The 11,567-nt window shown below is 40.3% G+C and overlaps 2 protein-coding genes across 3 annotated transcripts; one reads left to right on the top strand and one right to left on the bottom strand.

The window, feature by feature from the left end:
• Positions 1-728: 728 nt before the first annotated feature.
• Positions 729-4,630, bottom strand: LOC147195220 (E3 ubiquitin-protein ligase RNF126-like). Its single transcript, XM_086129404.1, has 9 exons — positions 4,488-4,630; positions 3,636-3,694; positions 3,506-3,566; positions 3,199-3,422; positions 2,981-3,049; positions 2,844-2,913; positions 2,586-2,679; positions 2,364-2,479; positions 729-1,699 (listed from the first exon to the last, which is right to left on the bottom strand). Exons 1-9 carry the CDS (start codon positions 4,575-4,577, stop codon positions 1,544-1,546), a joined length of 939 nt encoding a protein of 312 aa, XP_085985530.1. The 5' UTR covers positions 4,578-4,630; the 3' UTR covers positions 729-1,543.
• A 5-nt stretch (positions 4,631-4,635) lies between these two features.
• On the top strand, positions 4,636-11,009 carry sugp1 (SURP and G patch domain containing 1). Of its 2 annotated transcripts, none has more exons than XM_086129403.1 (14): positions 4,636-4,767; positions 5,602-5,770; positions 5,893-5,996; positions 6,252-6,485; positions 6,638-6,761; positions 6,856-6,956; positions 7,751-7,874; positions 7,959-8,281; positions 8,870-8,976; positions 9,153-9,330; positions 9,422-9,528; positions 9,693-9,838; positions 10,528-10,657; positions 10,770-11,009. In XM_086129403.1, exons 2-14 carry the CDS (start codon positions 5,649-5,651, stop codon positions 10,794-10,796), a joined length of 1,827 nt encoding a protein of 608 aa, XP_085985529.1. In that variant the 5' UTR covers positions 4,636-4,767; positions 5,602-5,648; the 3' UTR covers positions 10,797-11,009. The 2 variants fall into 2 exon arrangements, with proteins under 2 accessions (XP_085985529.1, XP_085985528.1); XM_086129402.1 differs by lacking the exon at positions 4,636-4,767 and adding an exon at positions 5,010-5,156.
• The last annotated feature ends 558 nt before the right edge of the window (positions 11,010-11,567 follow it).

Here is an 11,567-nt window from a genome sequence, read left to right as displayed (position 1 = left end):
TACTACCGCCTTCTCGTGCTCGTCCGGCGGCCGCCTCGACGCAAATGCAAATGCGGAACCAACCGTGCGTCGATCATTTCCCTCAATTGGAAATTTGAAGAAACATACACTTGTGTGAATTATACTTGTCCTGAGACAACATGCAGCCGCAGCTCTCGAAAATTTGTTTCTTATTACTGTATTTCAAATGTAAAATAACTCGCACCCCGAAAAGGGCTTTATCCCCTCTAGTCTATCTCTATTGATTAAAGATTCGTCTTGAAAAGAAGTAGAACATGGGACTTAATTAGGTCTATCGATCAGCGCAATTAGCTTGATGGGGTAATTTATGCAAAGTCACGTATCTCACTTGTTTCCCTCTTTACACCAACATACCATGCACCTAAAAAAAACCTTGACTCCAAGTACTACCATAGGGACCGACTTTAAAATACAGAAGGGTAGTGTTTTGTCTGGAAGATGCGGCCTGATACTAAGACACTGCAATGATGCAGTTTTAACATTAACAGTAGACTTAAATAGAGTGGGGCCAAGCAGCACAATTTGATATCGCTACTTTTAATCAGATCGATCCATCCAACCGAAGCCTCTCCCTTATTCCTTAAACGTGGGAAATGAACCAATGCAACACCCTAATTATACATGCATATGTATTCTTCAATTCAAGATTATTTTTCTTTTTTGATCATACGGTTCTGGAGTAGTCAAAGTGACTGAGTCTGCCAAAACAATTTCCAAAGGACTTTATTGTGACTGTAAAAATACAACATTAAATCAGGAAATAAAACACTACAGCTCATTAACACTTTCAGCCAGTTTCACAAAGATATGATTTTTTTTTATATGCCGTAGTACTGGTGGCATAGGATTATTAAATAAGATTTGGATTTTTCTTTGTTCACTCAATAAAAATACAGCTTAAATTCATTCAAACACTACCCAAATTGCACCCCCTCCACACACACACAATTTAGAAACATTAAAATAATCAAATGCCATTAAAAAAGAACAAAAGTTAATAGTTCAGATGATGTCTCATTAAAATACGACACATTGTGCAAATTAAAAACAAAAATAAATGTGCAAATAAATACAAATAGTCAGAAGCAGACGCATAAATTGATCCACTGGCTGTAATTGGCTCAGCATTATTCAGATAACTTGATACACCTCTACACATCTGCACCACCACAGGCAACATTTAAAAAGACTATTTTTATTTTGACTTTGAAATAGAAAAATGTGTCCCCAAACCTTGAGGCAGATCCTACTTTTCCTATTGTTTCAGTACCCACGGGATCCTCCAACGGAAGCTCCAAGGAGAATGTCCTCAATTACTGCACCAGCAGCAGCAGAACGAGCGGTATCCGGCAACCAGTCAGCACAAGTGGAGGAATGATGACTAAGATGAAGTCGGAGACAAATTCATCTCAACTTACTTGTCCGTAAGAATTAAGACTAACAGCTGTGTTTGTGTCCGCTGTAGAAGACTCCTTGAGAGCGCGAGGTTTCCAGAATATGAGATGAGGGTGACAGGGAGACTCTATGAGTTGCCAGAAGCATTTTCATTGATAAGTGAGTTGGAGGAGGAGGAGGAAGATGATGAGGAGGGAGAAAAGTTCATCCCTGATAAACCCGGCGGGTTTGTAGCTGTGTTCTGGCCATTAAGACTCTTCCTACACACGGGGCAAGTATCGTGCTACAGGGAAAGAGAAGGAAACAAAATGTTATTTCGATCAACAGTAGACATAAGAGCTTTTGGCCCAACATCAACAATAGTACATTTTTAAATATAGCTCATTTTTATTGTAAATCACAATTCTATACTGTATTTTTACGGTTTGGCAGTTTTTGCCTTTAGCCACTGGTACACATGACTATCAATACAGTTAAAAATAATAATAATAATAAATCAGAAAATCAATTTTAATTTAAAAGATGCAAGTGTATTGAATAGAATCGAACTGATTCAAAGTGATTGAGTCGCTTTGATCACGTTGACAAAAATATGGTGGTATCTTGGTATTAAAATTACAGCTCTAAAATAACTTTATTTTTATTTTAACATTTGGGTAAATAAAAACTGCATTTCCCCACTTTCAAAACTAAATCTTGAAAATTTGATCCATAAGAAGTTTAAGTAATCTTCTGTTTTAATTCTGCTTGGCAAGTCCCATTGTCCATCACTGGTGAGCCTCTTTTGGAACAGACTTGTGGGTTATTAATGGAATTTGCAGTGAAGAACTCCACTGCATCATACCGAGGTCTTTCCAGTATTTTAAGATTATTTCTCTTCCCAGAAATGAGTGTGTGATTGCGCTATTGTAATGTAATGATGTGTCCAGCAAGTATCAGTGCCGTACCTGTTCAAGCCAAGGTACTATACAGTCATTGTGAAACAAATGATTGCACGGCAGCTGTCTGACGCTCTCGTCCACGCCGTAGTCTTCTTTGCACACGGGACACTCTAAACCAGCAGCTGCAAAAGTCAACAAGGACGCTTCAACAAAAATTATAACTCCGTTCCTTATTTTTAAATGTTTTACGACTATCAGCTGTTTCATTGGTTTGATCTTAAAACTCACCCACATGTTCTTCTGTGATGGAGACTGTGGGCAAACTCTTGATCCTTTCTCTATCCGCTGGAGGAGGACCCGTGTTTTCAAACTGGTTGAGTAGCTTCAAATGATACAGGCCAGAATTTAAAGCTTGTCGTGTTTAATTTGATCTTTTGGACATTTGAGAAACAGTTTCTCAAGTGAATTCAAGGGTGGCATGTAAGTTCATCATTGTTTCCGAGAAATTCCGAACCAGATTTTTACTACGAAAGGCGACTGTTATACCTGTGTTATGATGGCATCCAATCCATTTGCTCCCCAGGCATAGTCCATTGGGTTTGAATGAAGCACACCCCTGCAAAGTTTTTAACCAGTTAATAAGACTTACGCGATGAAAAGATTCATCATAAGTAGTTACTCACCATGGTCCCATTCCAATATTTGGCATAGCTGTTGGTGCTATGATCCCATTAACGAGCTGTTGGATAATTCTGTATTAACAGTTTAAAAAAAAAAAAAAAAAAGTAAATGTGAAATTGACATTTGCCTTGTTTTAATACTAACGTGTTCACAGAAGTGCTTTGGGTTACCTACAATCGCTTGCAATCGTCACACACAACAGACTTGAATGAATATTTACCCTTCTAATGTAGGAACTCCTTCATGACGCGTACGCTGTCGTTGAGCCGCATGTCGACCCTGTTGTTGCTGCGAATCGTTTTCTTGTTCTCGCGGAATTTCTGTCTCTCTGTTATCTTCTGTGGGTAGCCAAGTTCTGAGTTCAAAGTTTTCATTGAAAATTCCCAGCGTGAATGGACTGTACCCGGAAGGAAAGGTGAACAAGTGCTGGTGATTCGTGGTTGTCTAGAAAAGACATAATCGGGGATGAATTCGATGATGCCAAAAGAAAAGACTGCAAAATTCTTTCACCGATGCCTTTAACTGACCTGAAAGGGTGTTTGTGTCTGTTCACTTGCGGAGGATGTAGATGGAGAGCTATCTTCAGTTCTGCATGAAAAAAAAACCCATTCAAATATATGCAATATTTCTACTGCATTTCATCATTTTTCCTAATACCTTCTTTCATCTGGCAATTCCTCAATGAATCCAGAGTCACAGCGTGGACAGGTAAAGTCCTTCGGGTATTGACACAAAAATGAATCTCACTTTAGAACATTACACTCGGAAGAACAAACTAGGCTCTGAATATCCCAGAAAATATTCACAATTAGCAGCATAAAATGTTTACGATTACTTTTTGAGGACGGAATTGAAGGTAGGTATAATTGCAACCTGGTGGTAACTCTTAATTAATAAGCAGAGGAGATATGCTCGTGTCATACATATACACACATGATGCTGAGAAACGCCCTTTTGTTTTGTTTCTACTCGGAGACACAAAATTACTTGAGTTGAACTACAGTAGAGTGATTGGATAAAACTGACTTGAATAAGTAAATCTGACTCTGGATAACATCATCACAGTTACGAGGGAGCAGAACATGTGTATTCAATCTGTACTACTAATTAAAGAAATTCTACTCCAGCAAATCGTGTTTATGTTCACTGAGAAAAAAAACGAAAAATCAAGTAAGCAACGTAGAGTAGAGAGTAATAGAGTAATAAGCTTATTAAGAGAGTAATAAGCTTTTTTTTTTCTTCTGGGCGTTGGAATGCATGGCAAACAGTTGAGTACAGCCCGCCACAATTCTGTAGAGGCACAAATGTATTTCTATGAAGACAATGTTTTGTGTGTTCAATATACATTCGCCAAGTTGAACAACTACAACGAGCACTTGCTAGCCAACGAGCGTGGCTAGCGACGAAACTCGCTGTTCCCCCCTCCCACATAAACGCACCTGACTTAGACACATCACTATCAAGCCATTCGTCAAGTCGGCATATCAAGTGCTGCTTGGTTTGCCTTACCGGTAAACGCGGGCTTATCTCTGCTGAACATCGGTGGCAGAAAAACCGGCAGGGCCGAAGGGAAGCTTCTGCCATTTCTCCACTGAACATTAGCAGGTTTTTAATAAACGATCGCGAGAACCGGCTGATTAGGGAAGAGGACTGACGGCATTTCGCAATGCACTATGGGATATCTATCAAAACAAGACGAAGTTGATACACATGACTGTTTTCATCCTTATGTTTCCTTTTTTGAGAAGCTTTCTTTTGGTCTTGCTATGTGCAATACAGTGACGATTAGGTGAATACTATATTATTCTTGTGGGGATATATTTTCTACATTCATGTAAAATCTTGAAACCTACAGTATATTTATGTTTTTAACAATAAATATGTCTCTTTCTCGGAACCCCTCTGATTTATGACGAATGGAAATGGGTTTTTTTAAGGAATATAAGGAATGCCAAACGCGCTCAGACACTTGGTAAAAATCATTGAAGTACTGTGTAACAATACTTTTATTACGAAGAAAAAAAATGGCATACCGGAAGTAGTATTCGTGTTTAGACTCCCAAAATAGCGAGTGAAGTAGTCTTCGTAGCATCGGTATTAGATTTCTGCATTGTGTGTTCACATCGTTTGTAAACGTATATTGCATCCCTGATACGAAAATGGAGTCTAGTGATACAGGTACATTCATAGTATTTCGGTAAAATGTTCCATGTTTGACTCTAGTAGTCATAGTTCATGTTAGCATTCGGCGTCAGTTAGCCTCATATAGCCGAAAACGACCATAGTATTTATCATCGCAACTAGCATGCGACGAGTAGTAACGGGCTAGTTCGTATTTTACAAGTTGACCCACGAGATTTAGATGAACGATATGGATGTTGCAATTTGCTTTCGAATCCGTAACGAAGTCGATACTTACGTTTCCCAAAATAGCTCAATTTGTGTCTGACGCGCATTTGTAAATGTACAAAAATACACCGTTGCAGAGGATTACTCCGTTTGGATTTGAAATATATATATTTTGTAGCACCAGTTCTGGAACCTTTCTGACACACTTTCTACCTTAAGCTTGGTACACTTGATTAAAGATTCATAATCTTGTTTTTTTTCCGCCTTCTTTTAGGGAGAGGAGGATGGAAAAACAAGAATGCACAGCCACAGAAACAGAAGATGAACTTGAACATTATACGCCAAGAGCAATTGATAGCTGAGAAAAAGAAGGAAATTGAGGCAAAATTGGCCGAGCAAGCCAAAATTAATGCACAAACCCCCAACGAATGTCTGCCTGCAAGGTAAATGTATACTTTCACCACCAGTGTTATGTTTTTCAATTTCATTGTCAGGTGGTACATGTACATTTTGTTGTATTGACTCTAAGATAAATTAATAATTTCACCTCTTGTGATCCAAATAGTTCTCCTACTATGCAAGGACCCACCTCCAACAAGTTTGTAAATGATGGAAGCTTCTTACAACAGTTCATGATGATGCAGAAGCAGAAACCTAACAGCGTGTCTGGTTAGTACAAGCTGTTCAACATTCCCATATAGTTTGTATTTTAAGTGGACACATTTAGGATGAATATACTGTATATATGCATAATTTGCTGTTTAATGCACTATATATTTTTTTATGATTAGTCCATAGGATCATTCGTAGAATAATCTATTTAAAAAGTATCTGATAGCTGCAGCCCTCATGTCCAGCCAAAAATCTATTGCTATTGCTTTTCATGTTATTAATTTCCTTTTTTTTAATTGATGTTTTCTCTAGGTTCCCCCATTGACAACAAAAGTCAGTCATCTTTCCCGGGTGGAAACGCATTCCAAAGAAAAAACGTCTTCGCTGGCAAGCGCCCTGGCGTTGGCAGCATGCTCAGCCAGTTTAGGAGCTATTCGCAGTCCAAGAAGAGTCCAGTTCTCAGCCAGAGGCCAAGTGTGTTTTGCTCCCCAGATGACGATGACGATGAGGAAGAGATTGATGTCTCCGAATTCTTAAATATGAAAGGTAAATCAAGACCTGTGTGTTTCCGTTTAACTCTGGACAACAAAATGGCTTGTACATTTCGGGTCATCCCCTACCTGCTCCTAGGGCAGAATTATGACTGGCATTTTGTCACAGGTGACCAAAGAGTAAATGTACTGATAGCCTGCTTAAAGTTTCTCCCCCAGAGGACCCAGATACCAGACTGATTATCAACAAGTTGGCCTCTTTTGTGGCGGAGGGGGGACCTGAGCTGGAGAGGAGGGCCAAAGAAGACTACAAGGACGATCCTGTTTTCTCGTAAGTCTAAAGGAGACTTTTACCCCCCGATGTTTATTGAACTCATGAAATAGTTGAATCTCCTGCGCTTTAACCTTTCTATTTTTATTTTTAGATTTTTGTATGATAGAAACTGTATGGAATATCTCTACTACAAAAAGAGGGTTGCTGAATTAAGAAAGAATGCTCCACCGCCTGCCAAAACGTCAGTTAATGGTAAGGTGATGTCTCATGGCGTGCTTGATTTCTTCATTTTAGAAACTGAAATTTGCACTCTGAAGGGCTGCATCGCATTGCATTATCAGTCATTAGATTGATAAGTTACCATAATTCAGTTTAACAAATAAGTCTTGCCCTGCGCTATTATCATTACTATCATGTACAATGCCCTTTATTACACCTGTTTTTTTTAACTACTGGTACCTTGACTTACGTGTGTATGTTTTTCTTTTTCAATATTTTTACATGAGCCATCGCGCAGCAGATAATTTTTTTGTCTTGTGTTAAGATACGTGGGGTTTTTTTCTCCGAGCAGAACAAGCGACCTCAGAACGAATTCAACTCCTAAGTCAAGGCACCATTGGGGATAGAAATAGAGTTCTTGTGTGATTTGTGTCTTGTTTCATATTTAGTGCTGCACTTGTACATTGCAAGTAGTTGTACATCTGTCACGCCTTGTTTCCCATATTGCACAAAAATAGATACATCACTTAATATTTTTTTTCGAGAAAAAAAATGGAATGCACAGATGTCATGAACACAAGGACAGTAAATGCAGATATAAATCGCGCCAAGTGTTGTATTGATACAAAGTATGTGTTGACATTGTTTCATCAAGTGTTTCATCAACTGAATTCAGCAATCACCAGTGCTGTCCTCGTTGCTCCACCTCCCTCTTTTTTTTTGTTTTTTTTATCCCCTATTAGCTCTAGACTGGTGATGTATGCCAGTTGAGTATGGTACAGTAGTAGAGTGTCATTTGAGCCCCAGTACTGATAGACTGCTTAAAGTCTCCCCCCCAGTGGACGCGGAAACCCAGCAAGTGGCCGAGAAGCTGGCCAGGTTTGTGGCTGAGGGTGGCCCAGAGGTGGAAAACATCGCCATCGAGCGTAACCGTGATAACCCCACATTCAGGTCAGCTTCTTTCAAATCAATTTCGACATGAGCTCAATAACGGCTTATTTCACTTTAACCTCGCACGCCTTTTTATCCCTCCAGTTTTTTATTTGATCTCAAAAACCCGGCCAACCGTTACTACAAAGAGAAGCTCCGAGAGTATCGTGCTGCAGCTTCCCAGACTTCTTCGCCTCCAGCAGCAGAGTCCAGGACAGAGCCGCAGATACCAGCTGCTCCTCCCCGACCCCAGATTGCGTTCTCCCCGGCATCTCAACCGCACACTCAGGTGGAAGATACGCCGCCTGTAAAACGCAAGAGGAAGAGTCGATGGGGGTCCGAAGATGACAAAGTGGAGCTTCCCATTCCACCCATCGTTGTCTCCCAGGAAACCGGTGTTCCAGACCCCAACATGCCATCTCTCTCTGGTACTTGACATGCATGCTCAGTACATAGTAGGAACGCTTCATCTATGTCGTTGTTTTGTTTCGAAGTACGATTCTTCCAAAAAGTTTTCCCCCCACAATACCACGTTTTATCATTCACACACCTGCCGTGTTACGTTCTTTTCAACAAAAAATGTCTGTGAATTTTTACCACGACTTAGGCAAAGGAAAGTAAAACACAAACAGGAGGACACCGAGAGCTGCTTTCAGCCACAGCTCACAGGCAGACACGCGTGCAAATTTGCCCAAATCACATGCGACAGTACTTAGCCCCGCCTCTTAAAGGCACACACGTACCAAATACATTGACTTGACCTGTTTTTTTTTTTTTTACTTGCAATTATTGTGTGTGTTTTTTCAAATACTTTAAAATTGTGGTTTAAGAAGTTTCTTGTCAGAAGTTTTAAGTGTTAAACCCATTTTGGGAGAGGTCAAACTGTTACGTAAAACAAAAAAAAGTCTGGAATGTATTTTCAGCTCTTGTGTGCTGGGTCTGGTCTGGAGCATATACCCCACGATAAATGTGGGCTCACTGTCTTAAATATTGTGGTGACATCCCCTCTGTTTTAGCTCAAGATCTTCAAGGTCTTGGTTATAAGAAAGGGAAGCCCGCTGGTCTCGTCGGTGTCACAGAACTGTCGGAAGACCAGAAGAGGCAGCTAAAAGAGCAACAAGAGGTACACGTTGTTTGGATGCACAATGTGGGGGAAAAAAAGCAGCTTCGCTCAAGTCCAGTAGGAGAAAGAAACAATGTCACTCCGGCTTTGTGCTTAATAGAGCACTTACACCATGACTAGACCAATTGTCCATTGGAGGTGAGCTGTTCATTCAATGCCCTCCCACACATTTGTAGATGCAAGAGATGTATGACATGATCATGAAACACAAGCGCGCAATGGCCGAGATGCAGCTGATGTGGGACAAGGCCATAAAAGACCACCAACACGAGTACGACAGTGACGAAGAGGTGGACCAGGAGGCCGGCACCTGGGAGCATCGTCTCCGGAAAATGGAAATGGAGAAGACACGAGGTAAGGCTGGCAATAGCATTTCAGCAACCAGCTTCTAATTCGCATGACAGTGTCAATCACGCCGTTCCTGTGTTGTGCTGATTTCCTCAAGAGTGGGCAGAATCTCTGACAGACATGGGCAAAGGGAAACACTTCATTGGAGACTTCCTCCCTCCTGAGGAGCTGGAGAAGTTTATGGAAACTTTTAAAGCACTCAAGGTCAGCTGAAGAGCGAACAAGCTATTGAAATCCTTGTAGCAATAGTTTTTTTTGTGAAATCCAATTGTTGTCTTTCATCTCTTCTCATTTGCCCGTTTGGTACTTTCGTGAGAAAAAAATAAGAGCAACAATGGCACGAATGCACCGCTTTAATTTCTTTGCAGGAGGGGCGGGACCCAGATTACTCTGAATACAAAGAGTTTAAATTGACAGTCGAGAACCTGGGTTTCCGCATGCTGATGAAGATGGGCTGGAAGGAAGGTGAAGGCCTTGGCAGTGAAGGACAAGGCATCAAGGCTCCTGTCAACAAGTACGTGTTCATCTTTTCAATTGTTTCCTTTTGTTTCTGGATTTATTTACATCATGGAATAGAAAACAAAATATTGATGATGTCACAACCCATTTCATGATATCCCACTGGGTAGATACAGTGGATCCATTCTGGGCGTGTGTGCGCACAATAATTTTGTTTGATCACAATTAAATGTGTTTGTATCAATAGTTACAAAAAAATATATAATTTCTTTTTCAATATTGTATACACACATTTTAATCTCAGATTCAATGGCATTTAAACAACAGTGCAGATTTTCATTTGATCTTGCATGACTGTAGAAACCAGTTGTTTACTCGGACAACTTTTATGCAACAGTGAAAAAAATATGAAATCAAAATTTTTGGTTGAGTAATGTGATCATATACATTTCAATCGCCCCCCCCCCCCTCCAAGTTGTGATCGCTCATTTTTTTCTTTTTATGTGAAAGAAAAGGACAACCACCTTTAAGATCGTGTGGCTCTCCCAACAGTTTCTTTGCTACCGTTTTTATTACAGTAGACAAATAAAAACATCACTGCTACGTTGTGAAGCTTGACCTTTTTGCAAAATCCTTTTTCCTGGTGCTTCTTTGTAAAGGCACATTTTTTTGACATTCATACATTATGTCATACTTTCTTGGATGTCAGAAATGGACTCAAAAGGCTTTTGTGTCTGGTTGCAGGGGAACGACAGCGATGAATGGAGCAGGGTTTGGCGTTGACCGTCCAGCCGAGCTGGCAAAAAGCGATGATGAGTATGATGCCTTCAGAAAGAGGATGATGCTTGCCTACCGATTTAGGCCTAATCCATTGGTAACCTCATGTCCCCTGCTCGTTTCTATTTTGCATAGAACAGCACAAATATGTAAGAACTACCATCGGTAGTCATGCTCATCGAATTTAATCCAATGTTTTGTTTTCACAGAATAATCCACGGAGACCATATTACTGACCGAAAACAGCTGCTTACGGAAATGGAAGAAAGATGAAAACTCAACCCGCTTGTAAAATGTGATATCATTGCACAATGGAAATATTTGACAGTGCGTGTGTGCGTGAACAGATTCCCCATAAATGTTAGGTTTCGTTCAGGTTTGCATCTGTCTCACAATCAATTACTGTTCTGTGTTTCACCGGAAATAATTAAAGATGCCCTGTACACTTACATTTGTTCCACATTATTTCTGTCTTGAGCATGGCTACAGTTTCAACGCCCCATCTTTTTCCCCCTTATTCTTGTCTGTTTTATTTTAACATTTTCCAGTATTGATACAATTATATTACTGCATTCTGGAGTTGTCTGAGATTTGTGTCTTATAAACTGTTTGGAGGGTTTACCGATGCATGTTAATTATTAGGCGCAATAGGAATTTCCCCCGGCTCTGAACATGAGGGATTGCTGTTTGGAGGAACCTAGTCGTGAGGAGGGTGACAGATAAGTGAAATTAGATCTTCACATTGCTATTCCCCAAGGGGCTTACTCGAGTTAATTATAGCTCTGAGACCCCAGCCAAGCAAAAGTCACTCAAGAATTGGCCACGGGATCAGTAAGTAGCGACTTAACAACACTGTCAACATAACACATGCTTTTCTTGTTGGGGGGTAAAACATTCGTAAGCGGTGGCCCTGTAGGGTGAATCACGTTTTTAAGTGATGAATGAAACCGGCTCGTATTGACAGCGTGCCAACATGGAAGAGGCGCACTGGCTTTATATGTTTTCGG

This window comes from Hippocampus guttulatus, chromosome 14, assembly GCF_054856545.1.
Source record: "Hippocampus guttulatus isolate MCC_2025c chromosome 14, RoL_Hgut_1.0, whole genome shotgun sequence".
Taxonomy (NCBI): Eukaryota; Metazoa; Chordata; class Actinopteri; order Syngnathiformes; family Syngnathidae; genus Hippocampus; species Hippocampus guttulatus.
Note: the sequence above shows the minus strand (reverse complement) of the source record. Positions and strands in the feature narration are given on the sequence as shown.